The sequence below is a fragment of the Haliotis cracherodii genome, unplaced genomic scaffold (genome assembly GCF_022045235.1).
Source record: "Haliotis cracherodii isolate W230 unplaced genomic scaffold, xgHalCrac1.p SCAF_3, whole genome shotgun sequence".
NCBI lineage: Eukaryota > Metazoa > Mollusca > Gastropoda > Lepetellida > Haliotidae > Haliotis > Haliotis cracherodii.
The window spans coordinates 13650063-13673580 of record NW_027266286.1 but is presented as its reverse complement, the minus strand read 5'-3'; the positions used below and the strand labels follow the sequence as shown (position 1 = coordinate 13673580).

The 23518-nt window shown below is 41.8% G+C and overlaps 1 protein-coding gene across 6 annotated transcripts in view; it reads right to left on the bottom strand.

Moving 5' to 3' along the window:
• Positions 1 to 23518, bottom strand: part of LOC139473657 (dystrophin-like) — a 452560-nt gene that overhangs the window by 287888 nt on the left and 141154 nt on the right. For all 6 annotated transcript variants that reach the window (XM_071256342.1, XM_071256341.1, XM_071256343.1 and 3 more), the window contains 10 exons: positions 21694 to 21885; positions 19252 to 19433; positions 8580 to 8724; positions 7945 to 8035; positions 6714 to 6952; positions 5542 to 5721; positions 4447 to 4710; positions 3747 to 3834; positions 2885 to 3126; positions 2093 to 2243 (listed from right to left, as the gene is read on the bottom strand). In XM_071256342.1, the coding sequence (XP_071112443.1) occupies positions 2093 to 2243; positions 2885 to 3126; positions 3747 to 3834; positions 4447 to 4710; positions 5542 to 5721; positions 6714 to 6952; positions 7945 to 8035; positions 8580 to 8724; positions 19252 to 19433; positions 21694 to 21885 (1774 nt within the window). The remainder of the gene's footprint in view (positions 1 to 2092; positions 2244 to 2884; positions 3127 to 3746; positions 3835 to 4446; positions 4711 to 5541; positions 5722 to 6713; positions 6953 to 7944; positions 8036 to 8579; positions 8725 to 19251; positions 19434 to 21693; positions 21886 to 23518) is intronic.

Below are 23518 nucleotides of genomic sequence, written 5' to 3'. Positions count from 1 at the left end.
CCATTGACATCAGATTAAGAATAATTTCATGAAGACTGTAATCCTTTAAGAAGTGAAAATACTTGTCTTACATTATTCTGTATAAATATATAGATATCCTACCCTCCTAGAAACCAAGTCTGTCTCCTCCAAACAAGTGGTTGAGAGCATGAGCATCGGCAAATGTCTTTGGGGTACTATGACATGCACTCACCTCGGCCACACTGAGACCTCATCTTCAGTGAGACCAAACACTCCTGACATGCACACAAGGGTCTAAGGACCCACTCTGTCCCAGAGTGAGTGAGTGAGTTGGGTTTCACACCACTTTGAACAGTATTCAAGTCATATCATGGCGTGTCAGCTTAATGTGGGAGGAAAGCCCGAAGTGATGCAGGTCTCAGACGTTAACCACTTTGGAGAAACCTATGAGCACGGGTATGGTGCTGACAAACCTAGAAACATAATCGGGGCGAACCGGGATTCGAACCCACAATCATAGGTTTCTGGCGTGCCCAAGGAACGCAACTGGACAGTGAATTGTGGCACCTAAGACAGGTAGGGTATCCCATCTCCCCATTTATGCCCCAGAGTCCCATAGGGGTAATTGCCATTGCAACAAGAAACTTGATAATGGAGCTCTACCAGTCCCTCTCCATCTGCTGATGGACCTCAAGCAAGGGGGATAATGGTACACTGAGCACACACTGACACACAACATCGCCACGACACAGATGATGATGAAAGAAACACAGGATGACACATACATGCTAATGATCCTAACAGTCATAATTATCAATTATTAAAGAATTATTATTTATTTAGTACACAACCATGCAAGTATCATGCACAATCTACACAATTCATGAGGTCAAAGCCTTATCATGCTTGGGACATTTAAAACAACGAACAAGTGTTTCGTAACTCAAAAACAGCTCCAACTGAGAAGCAATGGGTATCAAAATAATTTTCTATATTTATTATTAAATTGTCCAAATAAATTTGACTGGGAAGTAACATAACTTAAATCAAAAGAGAGTTTACAACACTTTTATGTATTATTTATCATAGTACTCACACTCCTCAGGATCTGGAACATAGCACTCGATGCAGACAATTGTATCTTACTGCCCACTTGGTGGGAAACTCGCGGTAACACCATTTAATATTTTAGTTCAAGACTTTAAAAAAGCATGCATTCATATCGATCATTATGTGAGCTAATGATTTGGTGCTGAAAACTTGTGCATAAATGATGACTTAAATATTAAACTACAACTATTATATCAAATACTAATATCATAAAATATTTTAGTCAGCACTTGGAAAAGGCATTTATGTCCATCACTATGTGTAATTATGAGTCACGCCCTTTTGTCATATAATATTTCAGTCAACAATTCGGGGAATTATTTTTTTTAAATCATGCATTCATGTCTGTTGATATGTGAGGTTATGATTTGGAGTTGAAAAGTCATGCCTTAATGACGAAACATGTAATTTTATGTCTGTTAATATATTAGCCAATAACTTGATGTAGAAAACTCGTGCAATAATATTAATGACTATGTCAGACAAGGACCTGATGTCGAAACTCATGCTTACTGATGGTAATGATGATCATCATTGAATTGATGCAGAAAACCATAGCAATAACATTCAGTGCGGCCCGCTCTTGTTATAAAAAACTCATGTCATACCTCAAGTTCATTGATATGTTTGCCTTTGATTGTCTCAGCAACACGTCTTATACAAGTCAGTCAAACAAAACAATCAAATGCCTCTAACATCTTTGAGCAATTAATACGCCCAAGTTTCATACAAATTTACAGTTGTTTTTCAAATTGTAATTCATTTTGTGGTCTCTAGTTTATTTGGTTTCGTCGAGATGCGGAAATTTGGTGATGTGAAATATGAGATGTGTGTCCAGCAGTTGCATCAGCATCATTAGTGAAATACATGACAGTGGTGACGTGACATGGTGACGTGACGTGGTGACGTGACGCACATTGCAGGATGGACATGGTAACCAGGAAGCCGCCACATATCACACATTGTCACACTTGCAGCGAAAGTCACGAAAAAACACGCTTGTAACAATCGTAAGTCTCACCGATTTTATCGAAAGTTGTCTGCCACTTTGAATTGAAGACGTTGAGGTCTTCCTGTATCTGCTTGTTGGTTTTGAGTTGCATGAGACTCTCGCCATGTTTCCTCAACCTGCTGACTCGATCCTCGTGGGATTTGATGGACTTGAGCTTCAACTGGACACACACAAAGTTCAATAGTTCAAAGTTCATTTGTTTGTTTTTTTAATGCCACACTCATCTATTTTCAAGCTATATGACAGCTGTATGTAAATAATAAAGTCTGGGACAGACAATCCAGTGATTGAAACCATGAGCATCGATGTTAGTCACCTCTTACGACAAGCATGGGTTGCTGAAGACCATTTCTAACACGGGAAAATCACAAGGATCAGCTTTGCTGTGGTTGTATAGTGATTAGTGTTGGCTTGTCATGCTTACGACCCGGGCTTGATTTCTCAACTGGGTACAAGCATTTATGCACGTGAGAATTGGTTTACAGTGCTTTGAGCGACATTCCAATCAGGGTTGGAACAACCAGAATGTTTTCTATACAGCCACTACCAATCAACTTGACTTCCAAAGAAAATATTTAACAGGTCTGCTTAAATGGGTGACATTTGTTATTAATATACAAAAAAGTACTGACATGGTCAGTATGCGACAACAAGGAGCCACAGACCAAACCCCTGATGTGCACGTGGCCTGACCGGGTCGAGACCTCGGTCAGGAGTGCTGAAGACAGTGTTGGCCTGCCTGCTCAGTGTGACAGTGTCGGTCTGCCTGCTCAGTGTGACAGTGTCGGTCTGCCTGCTCACCTTGCACTGGTCCAGCTGCTGACTGATGTCCATGGCCTCGTCAGCGATCCTCTCCGCGGTAGTCACCCACTTCTCGTAGCTGGCCATCAGGTCCTGTAGGGTGGCCAGCTCGCTGTAGAACTTCTTGGTCTCCATGTTGAGATCCACGCGGTTCTGGGTCTCCGACAACTTCCTGTTGATGTGGTCCCATCTCTCCTCCACTTGCTGTGTGGCCTTCACGATATGCTCGTTGGGCTCGTCAGCTGAAACACAAGCCAGTCATGTGATATTCAGTGTCCTGTTCCGCAAAGCCATCGCCACACTATCCTATCTCTCATTCTTTACAACAAAGACTTAAAATCGTCATGGCTGGAAGATCATTGTTAGGAACAGGACAGCTTAGAGAGTAAGAGTCAGGTCCATGTCTGAACCCTGCAATGACTCAGTACTAACATTGTTAATGTCACTGGCTAAAGGGAGACAACTCAAGGGGGAAAACATTTCTGGCTCTTTCTACAAATTACAAACGGCTGTCAACTATTTCTCCTACAGTCAATAGATGCTGTCATTTAGTCCACCAACAAATGCTATAATTTCTATTTTGGACTTAAGGCATTGCCTCGGGCCACTTTGACTGACCTTGGACCTTTAACAAGGCCAACAAAACATCTATATAATAACATAACACAGTTTAGTCCACCAACAGGCAACAAATGCTGTCATTTCTATATTATTCTCCTAAAGGCATTGCCTCGGGCCAGTATGACTGACCTTGGACCTATAACAAGGCCAATAGAAAAACACCTATATAATAACATAACACGGTTTAGTCCACCAGCAGGCACCAAATGCTGTCATTTCTATACTGTTCTCCTTAACTCACCAATTTTAAGTTCGGTCGTGACTGTTTTTCCCAACCTCAGCAGGTTGAACACGTCCTCCGTGTGAGCTTTCACTTCACTCTCCATGTCCTGCAATAAATGCCACCACAGAATCATACCCGCAAAAACTAAGCCTGGCTGCTCACCCATATATTAATACATGTGTAATACAGATGGGATCAATCTCTCATATCCAGATGTAAACGACATCAACCTCCTGCTAGGGCTGGGACGGGTAACTCGGGTACTCAGGTCGAGTGGGTCCTGAGTAGGACCCGGGTCCCAGCAGAATTACCCGGACCTGTAATATCTTGTTTAACAACACAGATCATCTGGAATGCTGTGGTTACACTATAAGCCACTAATGTTCCCGTTTCTTTCTGACACTGCACCCATAACTTCTGACTTTTATATGTCTGAATAAAGATAAAACTTCATCAATAAACTTCAGTGTATACATGACCAGATTGTTTTACACATATATCTTAATACATTTTGCCAGGGCTACGGTCAAACTGTTCCAAATCGGACAGTTTGTACCTATCTCTAGATATCTACAGTAGGTACCCAGGTAGGGTCGGGTAATAGGGAGGTGAATACCCGGGTAGTAAATTTGGACTCATCCCAGCCCTACCTCCAGCGCCAAATTTGGATCAAACCAGGGTTGGGGGTGGTACTATCTACTGAGCCATTCCAACCAACCTGTGTGAGCACCAACTGTTCCTCTTCGGTGAACTGTTCTTGGGGACTGTTGGATTCTGACACGAGAAGCTCTAGCGTTGTTTCTGTCTTGTCAAACCAATCATATAGTGTGATTAGATCCTGGTCAAATTGCACCTGATTGGCTGACTCAACTCGACGCTTCTTAGCTGACGAGGCTGAAGGGGATCGAAGTCTTGCTTCTTCCGAAACTTCCGAAATCATCTCCTCCGATATCTTTCCCAGTTCTATCCCTGAGTTTGCAATCTGGGCAAGAAATAAACAAACTCAGCACACAATGTCACTAGCCTGTTTCCTATCTGATCTTTGACAACTTCTCGGAATACAAAGATTAGGCCAAATTGATTTCTTGATTAATATTTGTTTGTTTGTTGTAAAACACCACATACAGCAAAATTCCAGCAATATGATGTCAGTCTGTAAGTAATGAAATCTGGCCCAGACAATCCAGTGATTGACATCATGAGCATGGGTCTGTGCAATTGGGACACGATGACATGCATCAACTAAACCACCCTGCCTTAGCACCTGATCCATTTAGTTGCCTCTAACGACCACTATAGGTTGCTGGGGGCTTATTTTACCCTGTATCCTAAAGGGTTTCTGGTCTAATAGATTCTCTTGGTCAATATTCCAGGATGCAGGTAAATTAATTAATAAATGACAATTGTATCTCAGAAATAATTGAAAATAATTTGAGAGTTAAAAACACACTGTGGAAATTTGCAAATAAACAACAATACAAAGATAAAAATGTGAGCCAAAAAAAGCATTTTCAAGCAAAACTGCTACAATTTTTTTCTTTTATCCTTTACTGTGTTTAGAGTTTGCTTGTCTCGGTTCATCCATTCAGACCTATATAGATCTAATATGGTGCAGTTTTCCTCTTACAGAAAGGCCTTCATTGAAAAACTCCAAACATAATGCACAAACTTTCTGAAGATTACATAGCATCATACCAATGAATACATGTGAATAGCAGTCTTCACTTATCACCATAGAACTGACAATGATGATTCTAATTCATTTCAGCGTTAATTCAAAATGGCTGCCATGTGCGTCTGCTCTCTTCCTCACCTCTTTACTCTGGTACTCCATCTGCTGGACAAGTCGCTCCCACCGTTCCTGGAACTGCTCCAGCTGGGAGCTGATGCGATCCACAGCCACCTGATTGTCTACATGCTGGACGATCTGCTGACCACAGTCGTTCAGCTCGTCAAACCTCTGGACTTGTTCCACCATGTCTTTCTCAATCGCCTGGAAAATACAGAGTCAGGTGTTTACAAAACAAAATCTCCCATGTCAGCAATTTGCAGCTGCAGAACTGTTGGGAATATGAAGAATGAGTGAGTGAGTGAGTGAGTGAGTGAGTGAGTGAGTGAGTGAGTGAGTGAGCTAGCTTGGTTTAAAGCTGCTTTGAATTTTACTTCAGTTATATCAGAGTGTGTCAGCTTAATGTGGTGATGCAGACAGGCAGTCTCCCCATACTCTGGTGAACCCATGGTGCTGAGAAACCAGAAAACATAACCAGGATGAATTTTGGATTCATCATAGGCTACTGGCATGCCTAAGGGAGGTAACTCTGCACTTGAACTGCACCTTAGACGAGGGTGTCACCAGTGCATGCAATAAAAGCTCAGGCAAATTGGCAGTAAATTCGAGTCGTTTAGATATCAGACACCACCATTTTATGTCTGCTGACTGAAAGTTTCTGATGTATATCATTAATGCTAATATACAGTAATAACACAGTGACATTTTTTTCCTAATGTCTCCTTGAATACCAATACTATAAGTACAAACATACGATAGCTATGCTATAAATCGCAAAGAACAATGAAGAACAAAGTGTGATTGCACCCCTCATGGTTCATTCTCCCTGCAGAGTTTTATTGTACGATTAACAACACTCCCACTCATCGTTTATTTCTTTATTATATATACCACTCAAAATGCCATGACAGATTAAATAAAGTAATATTAAAGAATTGTGTGTTCTTTAACTTCTCTTGATCGAGTAGTAGATATAGTGAATGAGCGAATATTGTATTACATCCCAACAACACTGAGGTGCAGGGGCCCGTTCCACAAAGCGATCGTAGCGCTAAGATGATCGTAACTCCCATACTTTAACATAGACTTACGTCAGTCGTAGTGCTAAGATGGCTTTGTGGAATGGGCCCCTGGTAATTTTGCAACTATCCATACACTACAAAACATAAACCACTTCACATATTTAAGAGAACTACCTTCAACTGTCTGACTTGAGCTATCACTTCTTCTGCAACATTCAGATCAGCCAATCGCATCCTCCCTAACACTTGTTCCTTGTCTGCTAGCCAATCAGCAAATTGGTTTTGTTCCTCATTGAAGTGCTGCCACTTGAGGAGCAGCTCCTGCAATATCATCCACTTCTTTTCTGTCCATCGTCCGATTGTCGCCCATCTCTTTCCCAGTGACTCCAGCTGTTTCTCCATGGCTTCACACACTGAAATATTCAACAGAAACAATCTGATGCTTGTTATGTCAATTAACCTTGTTCCAGCAGATGGAAATATTTGCAAAAATTGAATGAAGATAGATCTGACCCAGATCTCATCAAGAAGATATAAATTCAATGAAATTATAAGGAGGCATGGGAGGCCCTGTTGTCTATGGCAGAGGTAGAAACTAACATATTTAGTCCACTGGTCCTTATAAATGATAACATGTAGCAAAACCCTTAAAAATGGCAAATTTCTACTAGTCCTTATGATACATTAACTATTGGGCAGTTTGGTAAGGGCTACAGGACTATACTGCCAATTTCTAACGATGTATGCACCTCAATTGGCTGTGCAGAGTTAAGCCCCTTTGGTCATGGCCTTGAATCCAGGTTCACCCCGATTGTTTCTACATTTATCAGCCCCATACCCATGCTCGTGGGTTTCACCTACATGGTAAAGGTCTAAGGCCTGCATCACTTCGGGCTTTCCTCCCACACGAAGCTGTCATATGCTGTGATACAGTTCACAATGGCGTTAAACACAACTCACTTAAAGCACATTAAAAGAAGAACCAGGGCAAGCACTGATAGCAAGTCTGAACTTGACAAAAATACATATAAACATGTAATAAACAGTTGAAATATTCAGTGGCAGATTTCTACAAGTAGCCAGGTGACCAAAATATTTTCAAAGAATGCTGGTAGAGGTTATTGGCTGACGTCTTCCATCACTTAAGATTTTGATCTTAAAAACTCAGCATACAACCCTAAATATACGGTACTTTGTCTGCAAACTCTGCAAAGTTTTTTATGATGTACGTATTCCAGTCTAGAAGCCCATGGTCAGCCTTCACAATTACCAAGAGGAACAGTCCCCCTACAAGTGCCAGGCAGACTGTGTGTTTAGTACCTTGAGTGAGACAGTCTTCACTGTGCTAACTGAGCAAGGCAGTCCCAGAGTAATGGCAGTGTGTCTGCCAGAAGGAATTACTCACCACTCTCTGTGTTTGTGTCATCCACTACCACCACCATGTTCTGCAGACTGTCCACCCTCTTCTGCTGCTTCTCCAGGGATTCCTGGATCCGCTACAACATACAGGGACCACATGCATAAAGTGATCTTAATGCTGAGACTAGCATATCTCACAAACTTCTACATAGATTCCTGGATCTACTACAGCAGGACATCCACATACAGGGACCACGTGCACAAAGTGATCTTAATGCTGAGACTAGCATATCTCACAAACTTCTACATAGATTCCTGGATCTACTACAGCAGGACATCCACATACAGGGACCACGTGCACAAAGTGATCTTAATGCTGAGACTAGCATATCTCTCAAACTTCTACAGAGATTCCTGAATCTGCTACAACAGGACAACCACATCATACAGGGACCATGTGCACAAAGTGATCTTAATGCTGAGACTAGCATAGCTCTCATACTTCTACAGAGATTCCTGGATCCCCTACAACAGGATATCCACATCATACAGGGGCCACGTTCACAAAATGATCTTAATATTAAGGCTATCATAGCTCTCAAACTTCGACAGAGATTCCTGGATCCTCAATAAAAATTCATATAACTTTATTGCTGGAATAAACAATCATGGATGTCTTACTTTGTGTTCACTGACTTGTCGCTTTATGGAGTCGAGATCGGAGCCGAGCGGCTCCTGCTGGTTGATGCGCTCCTCCATCTGGGCCAGCCAACTGGCCAGCTCATCCAGCTGCTGCTGCTGCAGGTCCATCAGCACCTGCTGCAATCTGTAACACAGAGGACAGTACTAGTACTGGGAGCATACAGCACCTGGAGTCTAACAGAGGGCAGTACTAGTACTTGGAGCACACACAGCATGTGGAGTCTTACAGAGGACAGTACTAGTACTGGGAGCATACATCATCTGGAGTCTTACAGAGGGCAGTACTAATACTGTGAGCACACACAGCACAAGGAGTCTTACAGAGGACAGTACTAGTACTGGGAGCATACAGCATCTGGAGTATTACAGAGGGCAGTACTAGTACTAGGAGCACACATAGCATCTGGAGTCTTACAGAGGGCAGTACTAGTACTGGGAGCATACACAGCATCTGGAGTCTTACAGAGGGCAGTACTAGTACTGGGAGCATACAGCATCTGGGGTCTTACAGAGGACAGTACTAGTACTGGGAGCATACAGCACCTGGAGTCTAACAGAGGGCAGTACTAGTACTGGGAGCACACACAGCATCTGGAGTCTTACAGAGGACAGTACTAGTACTGGGAGCATACAGCATCTGGAGTCTTACAGAGGACAGTACTAGTACTGGGAGCAGAGACAGCATCTGGAGTCTTACAGAGGACAGTACTAGTACTGGGAGCACACACAGCATCTGGAGTCTTACAGAGGACAGTACTAGTACTGGTAGAATAAACAACATCAACAGTACTAGTACTGACAAATGTAACATATGGAGTCTGTAACATGGAGTAGTATTGATAATTGATACTTGGAGCATAAATAAACAGAGACAACACAATTTCATTGGGTTTTGATATTTGTTGAAAGTGGAATACTGATGGGTATATTACAGTTTTATGAAATTATAATGTCCACTCATCCAAAAGTCAGCTAGGAAACAATGATGTTACTTGTTCTACACAATCTGATCAGAAACATGTTGCTGTTTCATATTACCCAAGGCAAATAACCAGGTTTCTGTTCAGCGCAGAAACAAATACCCGGTATCTCCGCAAAATGGAACGTCAGTGTTATAGATACATCAAACAAAATATATTTTCTTCCAACAAGAAAAATCATCCATAAAATATATCATTTAGTATCCACCCACATGTGAAACAGACAGTTTATTCTTCAATCATTTTCAATCATTCCGAGATGGAACTCAAGGATGTAATTACAGACATTGTAACTTCAAAGATGAATGTTTACCTACATCCAAAACACATCTGAACCCCCTATCTCATTGACGTCTGCCACCGAGATCTCTCCATGTTTCACATCACCACACAGGCATAGTCAGACAAGATCCTTCAGCGAATGGATTCTGTCTGAGTACACCCTATCTGGTGTTGAAGTGTTTCCATGCCACACTCAAGCGCTGTGACGACTTAGCATTATATCACTGCCACAAGCTAATTTGCTTGACTAGATTTTTCTCTTGATTGTAAACAAATACACTTAATCGGAGATCGGAGCCAATAAAAAGAAATTGCCTTCGACAAAAATTACATTGTTGCAAGGCCTTTTCTAAAAATATATTCCAGTTCATAGTTTTAATAAATTAAATATCCGGTTTAGCTGTTGAAGCTGAAAAAAAATCTAATCTCCATACAAAATCGCACCAAAGGGCTTGCTGACTTGGTTGATGCATGTCATCGAACCCAAATGCGTGAATTGATGCTCATGATATCAATCACTGGACTGTCTGGTCCAGACTCACTTATTTACAGCCCGCCCTCATATAGCTGGAATATTGCTGAGTCCGGCGTTAAACAACAAACCAACAAAATCCCAGGCCTCCCAAGAATATCAAATGGTTGTTACCTTACATAGCCAAAATGTCTTAAATGATGTTATATACTGTATGCCATGATCCGAAATTCAAAAACTCTCCCATCAATGGAAACAAAGAATTCCATAATTCAACATATATTTCACTCAAGTCTTTTGCACACAAGAATGTAATATTTCAATTCAAAGCATAAACCAAATTCATCAAAAATAAAAAAATATAATCCGTTTTCGTTCTAAAGAACACTTATCACATTTACGACAACCATGAAGTTCATCATCATTCAAAAAATAAACTTCTGTCTTGTTCAAAGGAGTGCAAGACCATCAACGCCTTGATAAGATTTTATGCACTAAATATCAAACATTAGCAGCACTTATAAATACTGGCAGCAAGGTGTTGGCGCCATGCCGCCACGCCAGCAGGTGAGGGTCCCACAACACAGTACAGGGTAGGATGCCTGTTGGTTCACTCAGATCTCTGACAAGAACCACTTCTAATACTGATCTGTCAGCAGGGTATAAATGTTGCATTGCCAACCCAGCAGCTGCCAGTTCAATGTCCCCATTAATACTTGGGAGAAGTTATTTTTTTGGCAGCATTTACCGAAAGACCTAATTTTCTTTGGAGCTGTAGGAATAAAAGCGTTTGGATCGAAGATGTCAGAGAAGAATACATCTAATGCTTTTCTCAACTCCTGTCCTGACAGACGAGAGTGCATTAAGTTTCTGACACTGACAGGTAGTAGTTTTCAAACGAATTGTAAGGGACACTTTGTTCTTATCATCAGACCGTAGTGAAGTAACTATGGAAGAGTGAATGGTGTTTAATGCTGTGGTCAGCAATAGTCCATCTATATCACACTGGACTGTAAATAATCAAGACTGTAACTGGTAACATGAGTAACAATCCACACCGGAAGAATGATGATCAGGTATATGGTCACCTCCCACACAAAGCAATCTGACCTGTGTGGGTCCTCATGGAGTGGCAACAACAGTTTGTTGGCGACCTAATCTAATGTGCATCCTCATGGAGTGGCAAATACAGTTTGTTGGCAACCTATTCTAATGTGCATCCTCATGGGTGTTGGCAACCTATTCTAATGTGTGTCCTCATGGAGTGACAACCAACAGTTTGTTGGCGACCTATTCTAATGTGCATCCTCATGGGTGTTGGCAACCTATTCTAATGTGTGTCCTCATGGAGTGGCAAGCAACAGTTTGTTGGCGACCTATTCTAATGTGCGTCCTCATGGGTGTTGGCAACCTATTCTAATGTGTGTCCTCATGGAGTGGCAAGCAACAGTTTGTTGGCGACCTATTCTACTGCGCGTCCTCATGAGTGTTGGCAACCTATTCTAATGTGTGTCCTCATGGAGTGACAAGCAACAGTTTGTTGGCGACCTATTCTAATGTGCGTCCTCATGGGTGTTGGCAACCTATTCTAATGAGTGTCCTCATGGAGTGGCAAGCAACAGTTTGTTGGCGACCAATGTGTGTCCTCATGGAGTGACAACCAACAGTTTGTCGGCAACCTATTCTAATGTGTGTCCTCATGGAGTGGCAAGCAACAGTTTGTTGTCGACCTATTCTAATGTGCGTCCTCATGGGTGTTGGCAACCTATTCTAATGAGTGTCCTCATGGAGTGGCAAGCAACAGCTTATTGGCGACCAATGTGTGTCCTCATGGAGTGACAAGCAACAGCTTATTGGCGACCTATGTGTGTCCTCATGGAGTGGCAAGCAACAGTTTGTTGGCGACCAATGTGTGTCCTCATGGAGTGACAACCAACAGTTTGTCGGCAACCTATTCTAATGTGTGTCCTCATGGAGTGGCAAGCAACAGTTTGTTGTCGAACCTATTCTAATGTGCGTCCTCATGGGTGTTGGCAACCTATTCTAATGAGTGTCCTCATGGAGCGGCAAGCAACAGTTTGTTGGCGACCAATGTGTGTCCTCATGGAGTGACAAGCAACAGTTTGTTGGCGACCAATGTGTGTCCTCATGGAGTGACAAGCAACTGTTTGTTGGCGACCTATGTGGGTCCTCATGGAGTGACAAGAACAGTTTGTTGGCGACCAATGTGTGTCCTCATGGAGTGACAACCAACAGTTTGTCGGCAACCTATTCTAATGTGTGTCCTCATGGAGTGGCAACCAACAGTTTGTTGGCGACCTATTCTAATGCGCGTCCTCATGGGTGTTGGCAACCTATTCTAATGTGTGTCCTCATGGAGTGACAAGCAACAGTTTGTTGGCGACCAATGTGTGTCCTCATGGAGTGACAACCAACAGTTTGTTGGCGACCTATTCTAATGTGTGTCCTCATGGAATGACAAGCAACAGTTTGTTGGGTTGACATGACTGTGACACTGTCACATACAGTAAGAAACAAATTCAGTTGTTGAAATAGCAAACTCGACATTTAATGTTCACTGGAGTGAGTGCATGTCTGCATGTTGGAATCTGCCGTCAAATATCTAATCATTCTAATGTGTGTCCTCATGGAGTGACAACCAACAGTTTGTTGGCGACCTATTCTAATGTGTGTCCTCATGGAGTGGCAACCAACAGTTTGTTGGCGACCTATTCTAATGTGTGTCCTCATGGAGTGGCAAGCAACAGTTTGTTGGCGACCTATTCTAATGTGTGTCCTCATGGAGTGGCAACCAACAGTTTGTTGGCGACCTATTCTAATGTGTGTCCTCATGGAGTGGCAAGCAACAGTTTGTTGGCGACCTATTCTAATGTGTGTCCTCATGGAGTGACAACCAACAGTTTGTTGGCAACCTATTCTAATGTGTGTCCTCATGGAGTGACAACCAACAGTTTGTTGGCGACCTATTCTAATGTGTGTCCTCATGGAGTGGCAAGCAACAGTTTGTTGGGTTGACATGACTGTGACACTGTCACATACAGTAAGAAACAAATTCAGTTGTTGAAATAGCAAACTCGACAGTTAATGTTCACTGGAGTGAGTGCATGTCTGCATGTTGGAATCTGCCGTCAAATATCTCTGTCGTCAAATACCGGTGGCATGTACATAGTCAGGAATACATGACATGCAGTCAGCAGCCAGGTCACAGAGTGCAACGTCAGTTAGATCTGATGACAATCATAGGTTATTTGGGTGCCCTTTGAGGGAGCAAGTGAGTGAGTGAGTGAGGTTTTACGCCGCTTTTAGCAATATTCCAGCAATATCGTGGCAGGGGGACACCAGAAATGGGCTTCACACATTGTGTCCATGTGGGGAATTAAACCTGGGTCTTCGGGCATAACGAGCGAACACTTTAACCACGAGGCTACCCGACCTCCTCCTGAGGGAGCAAGAAACGCTTCATGATGGTCGACTAATTCTGTAGTCATACATTATAGTAGGTGTCAAATATTTTGTACAAAGATCTTTAGTTCAATGAGCTAACACGAGGCCACCATACCGTCTTCAAATTTGTAAATGTTGACACTTAAATCTTTATGGCTACCATCAGATCTAATCCACTAATCAAACCCCGTACGACACACTTTCCCAAATGCGATGTCCTTGTAGTGAATTATTTTCAATGATTATTTAATGACTATCAGCAATAAAAACAAGGGTTTTTTGTGTGATTTCATCAAATATTCAGAGCATTACAGACACTTTTATCACAAATCAATGGCCCTGCAACACCACTGATCCTTTGAAGTCTGATGGGTTTGAGTGTGCTGCATATTGACAGAGTACTTGGCATAAACAAAGACAAGGATTAAAACTACACTATCTTCCTGTGATTTGTTATTTCTAACCAGCTAATTACAAATAAAGACAAGAAAGGAGTATTCAATTTATAGGGACAACATATCCTGTACTGGCAGGATTTATCAATCAAATAATGAGTACCGTATTCGACGTAATAAGCGCCCACGGCGATATTTGCTAACATATTGGCTAGTAAACAATCCCAATTAGCACCCCTTCCGATTAATCAATGTACACAAAACATATTTATTCGCGTATAGTACGCACTCGTGTGTTATATGCACCCTTAATTATGGGCAATTAAATTCTGGAAAAATATATCTGTCGTATATAAACATTTCAGGCTGTCAGCATAAACCACGAAATTTATCCTTTAACTCTGTTTTTTCACCAAAATAATATTCTCATAAGAGCTCCCTATTTCTAATTTTGAGAGCGCCCTGGGCGCTTATTACGTCGAATACGGTAAGTTTGTTTTAACACTGCCTTGAACTGTATGTCAGTTCCATCATGGTGTGTCAACTTGTAGAATTAGTAAAATTTGAAGTGATGCAGATTTTCACCCACAGCACGGGTTTGGCGCTGACAAATCTAGAAACATAACCAGGGCAAACTGGAATCCGAAACCGACAATCATAAGTAGCTGTTGTGCCTAAAGGACATACTCAGCATGTCTCATTACGATGCCTTTTAGGAGTGCAACCTTATCAATAATAAAATTCCTGCTTTAATCCTCTCCATGTATATTCTAGATAGGAGTAGCTTCTAATGAGCAAAATGGGAACTTACTTTGAAGCAGCCTGATTGCAACAGTCAGCAATATGTATCTGTATCATGAAGCTTTTACATAATAGAGTAAGGACAAAGCAAACCAATGGTTGATATTATGAGCAACATCCTACGTCATCAGGGTATCATCACACAAAAAAATCACAAAATTCACAGGATCACATAATGTTTTAGTTTCTTATTTTGTCTCAATATTCGAGCATTATGACCATGGTCGATGAATAATTAAGTCAGGACCAGACAAACCAGTGATTGTTATTGTGGGCAACAATCCACACAATTTGGATATGAAGACATCCTAAAAACCAAGTCACCAATCTGGATGACTTGATGCAGTTTATCAGCTGTCTTCAGAAAGCATAGGTTGCTAGAGATGAACTCTAACCTGGGTCCCCCCCTTCTGGGTTACTGTTATATCATAGTGTGTCAGCTTAATGTGGGAGGAATGATGCAGGTCTCAGACGTTTACCACTTCGATGAAACCCAAGAGCACGGGTATGGTGTTGACAAACCTAAAAACATAATCGGGGGGAACTAGGATTCGAACCCACAATCATAGGTTTCTGGCGTGCCCAAGGGACGCAACTCTGCACAGCGAATCGCGGCGCCTGAGACGACTGGGCCACCCGTGCCCCCCACATCCATGTCAGCATCCTGGACGGAATATGTCCCCAGTACATCATCTGTGTCATTAGAGCCAGACAATGTGGATTTGGTGGTCACAATGTGTAAGCTGAGTGACCGTGTTGAACCACAACAGGGTAGATCATTGCTTCCTCTATCAACCACTACCTGGCCCACGACTGATTATTTGCAAACCATCATGATACACTACTCAAGGTTAAGTAAACATGGATTTTTCATATTACTATAGCTAATATGTCAAATTAACTACAGTCAAATGAAATTAACTTAGTGTAACTTAACTTCTTGCGTATATATCAAGTTAATATTGCTGACCATGGCGTAAATGGCATTAACTCATATATACTACTCAAATATAGTTAAAGAGCACCCAATATTTTCAGATGACTACAGTTAATCCATCTTGGCTGGTGGGTATTGCAACTCTAAGCCTTCCAATTGTGGGTGTTCCTTAAATTGTTTTGAGTAGTATATCAAATGGTGCATCAGCAATGATATAGTGGTGGGGTGATAGCTGTTCTCTAATCTTGACTCTTATGTCATGTTAAGTGCAAGAAATCAACCTTATCTTTACATGCAGTGAAATAGTTTACAGATTGGGGAGATGCCTAAAGCTTGTAAGTGATGAAGGAGCTCTTCCCCTGCTGATGCTACAGAGAGAATACAACCCAAGTACATCACGTCATGCAGGGAAATATGGCCCGTATACCATGCAGCCCTTAGCACTTTTAACAGCTGTGTATCTGTTGAAATTACAAATCATATTTTAAAGAGTTTTGAAGAGGACTATTATAAGAAATGATATAAATATTCTGACACATTTATCTATCATTAATAGCATCTAAGGCTCCAAAGTAAATTGGGGAAATGAATTTGGAGGAAGGATGTTCCTGATTTCAATAGAGTGCTTCGTACTTGTTATTTTCTATTGGGAGGATATTTCAATGTCCGAACTTAAGGGAGGCACCGAGTTCTCTGAGGTTTTCTTTGGGAGAATTTGAATGTAGGGACCACATAAATCTTAAGTGTTAAAAAGTTATGACAGAGCACCCTGACATTCCTGCTTAACTTTGAACACTTTGTGGGTCTTTGAATTAAATGAGTGTGAGTGTGAGTGTGTGAGTGAGTGAGTGAGTGAGTGAGTGGGATCATATTTCACTTTTAGCAATATTCCAGCAAAATACCCGTAAAAGGGTACTCTAAAAATGTTTCACAAATTATACCCATACTGGAATCAAACCCAGGTGTTTGATGTGACGAGCTGACACTTTAACCACTAGGCCACCTCATTGCACAGTTTTGATAAGTAGTTTGTGAAGATAGATGTGATCCAGAGACTGTCTTGATATCTACAAACACATGCACCCTCCCCATCTTGTCCCAGCTCTACTCCAGCTTTCAAATAAAACAGTATTTCATTAAAATCGTCTAGTTTTTAATTTACATTTTTTGCCAAAACAATATTTCAGGCACATTTCCTTTATGAGGGCGCCACCCCCCTTTTGGTAGCCGGATGCGGATCCCTGTAAAGTGGTATTCTGTATGCCGCAGTGTTGTACACTGGATGCCATGAAATGTTAATCTGGCACACGGATGCCAATATTTCAGGGTTGAAATTCAATTTTTCTTCATTTTTTGTAGTTTTACACTGAAAATCAATAAAACATTGAGCCCAAAGCTTATAAGCATGCATGGTCATGCATTCTATGTCAAAATCCCAGTCTAGTTTACTTGTACCAGCTGTGCACACTGATAGGACTCAAGAGTTCTTGGATGCCAAGACAAATTAAGTTGCATGCTGTAACCTGGAGAGAACCCCCCTAAACCCCCATATCTTATCGCTCATAATATCAATGTACAAACAAATTTAACCTGTGATAATTTCTCAAATCTTTAGGGTACTGGCACTGCACAACGTACTGATATCAAACTGACAGATCAATCTGACGCATAACAATACAATGTCCAGTGGTACATTTCCTGCGCCAACTTCCTCGTCTGAGAGGGTGTTATCAGCTACATCAGATGCCCCCCAGACCTTGTAGTTACCTGGCTGGCCAAGCATGTACATAGCAACTCCATCAACTGATAAACCTAGCCCTATACTGCAGGCTGTCAAGAAACTGATGACTTTGTTATTGAAGATGGTGGCCCTGATTATTCAACAGACTGCAGTTTATGCCAATGTTCTATGGGAACAGGTGGGTGACTGTCAATCTCAGACTATATATACCATGAAATTAGGAAGCAGATGGCTGAATTATAGAGACATCTCAGACTATGAGCTGGAGAATATACTGACATTTGGATTGCAGGATAATAGTGTTGGTCCCGAGTGTCAGCAGGTTTAATCTTTGAGAATATGATTTTAGGTCAAGCTCATGTTCTGTGTGCAAAAATGAGAATCAAATAATGTTTTAAGCTCACTTTTTCAATAAAAAGCAAATAAATAAATACCTTCCGATCAATATGTCACTGTCACTAACACGGAGAACAGACTCTGACGATGACACAACCACTTCCGTGACAGTATCGGCAACCAGTCTAGAGATTATCCCTGAGTTCACACTTTGACATGCTGTAATCTATTTCCTAATCTTCACACCTGCAGACTAAGGCTAATCTGATTATAATAAGAACTCGGTGCTGATAATCTGCTTTCTATGAACTATCAGACATAAGTAAAAGGGGCTTCACCACTCCCAATGTCAAAGCTATAGCATAGTAGACTCGTCCAGCATTGAAAGTATTTGTTTCGTGCAGTGCAAGCAAGATAAACAAAGGTGGGTAGGCAAGGAGTTTCTATTTTTTAATCCACACCATTAAATCTTTACAATGGACAGACAGACGATGATTTGAGGTGCATATACATAAAAAAATAATAACAAAATGCTTTTGAAAAGTGTTTTTCAGTCAGACCTATTTAGCAGGGTGAGAGGGTCACAAAACCAAGTGTCATTTTCCATTGTGACTGTGTGATGTAAACAGGTGGTTGTTGGCTGGTTGGTTGGTTGTTTAATGCCACACTCAGCAATATTCCAGCTATATGACGGCGGTCTTCAAATAATCGAGTCTGGACCAGACAATCCAGTGATTGATATCATGAGCATCAACCCACGCAATTGGGATCGATGACATGCATCAACCAAGTCAGCGAGCCTGACCACCCGATCCCGTTAGTCGCCTTTTTCGACAAGCATAGTCACCTTTTACGGCAAGCATGGGTTGCTGAAGACCTTTCCTACCCCGGAATCTTCACAGGTCGATGTACACAGTTCATGCCACCAGGGAAACAAGACATACACAAAGTAGCAGTTGTGGCCATCAAATCATCTTCAGACTGAACTTAGTCTGTATCAAGAGTTTGAGTTTCGAAATTGTCAGATGCCGATCAGCAAATTCACAGCATGCTGTAATGAGAAAACCCAAGTCTGTCAAACCAGTGGTTGATAGCTCAAGCAACGATCAAGACAAGAATGATCAAACTCTGCCAAGTCAAACACCCAATCCTAGTTAGTGGGATGCTGAAACAAGCATAGGTGCTGCTATGCGGCCTTATTCTATATTGGGCTCCCCGAGGGGCAATATATGATATACATACCTGCTTTGTCTGTCAAGGGCCTTGAGGCGGAGGTCTTCCCACCGATTGTTCAGCAGCCCCATCTGGACACGGATCTCATTCTCCTCCTCTTCAGTGACCTTGCCCTCTGCAATGAGGTCATTTCCCTCCTTCAGGACGTTCCCAATACTGTCCTGGTGCTTGGTCAGTTCCAGCATGAACTCCTGCAAGCAGACAAGTTGGCATCACAGCAGGGCCTGGGTTCGTTGGTTGGTTGGTTGTTAAACGAGGTACCCAGAAATATTCCACCTATATGATGGTGGTCTGTTAATAATCGAGTCTGGACCAGACAATCCAGTGATTAACATCATGAGCATCGATCCACGCAAATTGGGATTGATGACATGCATCAACCAAGTCAGTGAGCCTGACCACCCGATCCCGTTAGTTTCCTTTTTATGACACGCAAAGTGGCCTTTTACGGCAAGCATGGGTTGCTGAAGACCTACTCTACCCCAGAATCTTCACGGGTCGCCTGGGTTCGGATACATGGGTGGCACTTGGGTGCTTGATATTTGCATGGGTGAATTTTGTGTGTGTGATATTTGCGTGTCTGCTTGATAAAGTCCAGCTAATGTCGATTTTATAGAGCTAGCCCACTGAGATACCATGCCGCAGTTTAACATGAATACCCCACTCAGACACAGTGTACTGACTCCGAGCCACCCGGTCCACTGACCCCTGGAGGCGGATGGCTGATATCTGGATGGTTGTATTTGGGGGAGTGGTATATGGGTGGGTGGTATATGGGTGGGTGGTATATGGGTGGGTGGTATATGGGTAGGTGGTAAATGGATGAGTGATATTTAGGTGGGTGATATATGGGTAGGTGGTATATGGATGGGTGGCATATGGGTGGGTGATATATGGGTGGGTGGAATATGGGTGAGTGGTATATGGATGAGTGGAATTTAGGTGGGTGGTATATGGATGGATGGTATATGGATGGATGGTATATGGATGGATGGTATATGGATGGGTGGTATATAGATGGGTGGTATATGGGTGGGTGGTATATGGGTTGGTGGTATATGGATGGATGGTATATGTATGTGTGGAATATGGGTGAGTGGTATATGGGTGGATGGTATATGGGTGGGTGGTATATGTGTGGGTGGTATATGGGTGGGTGGTATATGGGTGGGTGGTTTATGGATGGGTGGTATGTGGATGGATGGTATATGGGTGGGTGGTATATGGGTGAGTGGTATATGGGTGGATGGTATATGGGTGGGTGGTATATGGATGGATGGTATATGGGTGGGTGGTATATGGATGGGTGGTATATGGGTGGGTGGTATATGGGTGGGTGGTTTATGGATGGGTGGTATATGGATGGATGGTATATGTATGGGTGGTATATGGTGAGTGGTATATGGGTGGATGGTATATGGGTGGGTGGTATATGGATGGATGGTATATGGGTGGGTGGTATATGGGTGGGTGGTATATAGATGGGTGGTATATGGGTGGGTGGTTTATGGATGGGTGGTATATGGATGGATGATATATGGGTCGGTGGTATATGGGTAGGTGGTATATGGGTGGGTGGTATATGGGTGGGTGGTATATGGATGGGTGGTATATGGGTGGGTGTTATATGGGTGGGTGGTTTATGGATGGGTGGTATATGGATGGGTGGTATATGGGTGGGTGGTATATGGGTGGGTGGTTTATGGATGGGTGGTATATGGATGGATGATATATGGGTGGGTGGTATATGGGTGGATGGTATACAGGTGGGTGGTACATGGCTGGGTGGTATATGGATGGCATATAATATTTGTATTGGTGGTATTAAGGTTACTGGTATTTGGCTGTGAGTTTGTGAGTGGGGCTGCACATTATTATCAGGCAGTACCCTGTTTTCACAAGGGTCTTTGAGATGGTTGTGTCAATGAGTTTTTTGTATTTGGTTTACAGATACGCCACCCCAAATTACTGAGAAAATGGAAAAAAATCAAAATCAAATTATCATTTTAAAAAATATTTATAACACCACCAACTAAAAATATTTTAGAGTCTTGCAACGCAGTAAGGATATGACATTGGTATCAAAACTCACTACTGATTAAGTGACAAAGCAGTATTGAGAGTAAAGGGAAAAAGCTCCAGCCAGATCCATGTTCCTTGCCATGTGCTCTGAAGCCACAAGGCAGTTTACTCTCGTTTGTACTTCCAGCTGCAAATCGGATTATTTCCCCACAAAGTGCCAGTTAAACACAATTTGCCAGAAATTCCCTCCTTTCCCAAACTCAATTTATTTGTGAATAATCTGTAAACCAACAAAAATAAATACAAAAGAGACTTAATTTAGCTTAATTTAACATTTTGCTCAATCAGATTGTCAAGATAAATAACTGCATCAACAGCACGTATTCATGACAAGTTGTCCCTTGCTGTCAGATGTGCAAGCGGACGTACCTCATGTTCATTGAACTGTTTCTTGACACTGTAGACGAGGTGTCCAATGGAGGCTTGTTTCTCGATGACCTCCTCAGCCTCCAGCAGCCAGGTGAGGACGTTCTCCAGGGCGTCCTGGTAGGACAGGAGGTCAGAGGACGTGGTACTCATCGTGCTGTGTCGACTCTCAGAGCTGCTCATGGACATCGCCGACTGCAATACAAATAGCAATCTTACATCATCCTCCAAATTCAAAAGCATAATAGAAATAATACAAAGTTTAATATCCAGGAAAACAATATTAATCTGGATTGTACATCTGCTAGACCAACATGTCTATGGATTAATAATCACAGGTAAAGAGTTATCTCCCTTGTAGTGAGTGAGTGAGTGAGTATAGTTTTACACTGCTTTTAGCAATATTCAATGGTTGAAATATCACTCTGAACGAGGCCTCTTGCGATATTTCATATTGGAACTTCTCAACAAAATATTGCTAAAAGCAGAAGAGTGATTTAGTGAGTTTGATTTTACACCGCTTTTAGCAATACCTCAGCAATATAATGCTGGGGTACACCAGAAATTGGCTTTACACATTGTACCCATGTCGGGAATCGAAGCCGGGATTTCGGCGTGACGAGCGAACGCTTTAACCACTAGGCTACCCGACCACCCTACTGCAGAAGAACAACCAAACTCTCATGTGACATTTCAAACTAAATGACAGTGAACATATCAACAATAAATCCCAAAAGACACCAGATGAGACTGACCAAATAAATTAGATTTTAAGAATAGAAACTACTTACTGAGCAGAGTTCATATTACATGCCTCAATGATATGGCGCCAGAGGAGTACCATCTTCATTGTTTACGAACTGAATTACAGGAATTAAGATGGCTCTCTCTTCAACTTGGCCACCTGTCAGTGCTCATTGTCACAGACAGAACACAGAACAAAACATGTAGCACAATATCATAATTCATGGTCTCACACCGTTCAGATGATTAATAACAAAAACAATCAAGCCATCGGCAAATCGTTATCTAATAACACACGTCATGCTCTTTATACAATAGCTGACATTTTTTCCCTGTTATTCCATTAATATAAAAAAAATATATTTTAAATTGCAATTTCATTTTTTAACAAAGTTAAGTTTTCATGAAGCTAAAAATAGACACAAACTGTTTTAGTTAACTGGTCAAGAGATCAAAAAGAAGAAGAAGCAACTCTTCTGAGAGATCAAGTCATCCTCCAAGTGGTGCTGTGGCGTTCCACTCACTCAACTGTTCCTATCACATGACGTTCTTCTCCCATCACGGGACAACTCAATACTCCCTTTGAACCTCACATGCAAACCCAATTGCTGAAAGTCACATGTAATAAATTTCAATTTTGACAATTGCAATAATTGATAACTACGCCTGAATAATTCAGGGTCAAAAAGAAACAAAGTGGTCTGGTGACTCTCATCTGATGCATAGACTGGATTGAGTTTCCTGACACTCATATTGGATATACTGTCTGTAGCAGCTTGTGCAAAACTGAAATTACTACATGTGAAGCCACATGAATGGCAACATGTCTGCCAAAAATCCAAAAAGACATGAGATGAGATGAAGTAAATAATTTAGACTTTAAGAGTAAGGAACCACTGATCTGAGTTTATATTAAATGCCTAAATAATATGGTCTCATGGTCAGCAGCTGTGGAGTTTGAGTGACTTGTGTCAAACTGGCTGGGGCAGGCTATTGGCCTGAGGATAGCACCCCTTTAAAGCATGAGAAAATCCCAGAGCAAAGGTTGAACACTTTGGCAAATCCCTGAGTATGGTGTTGACAG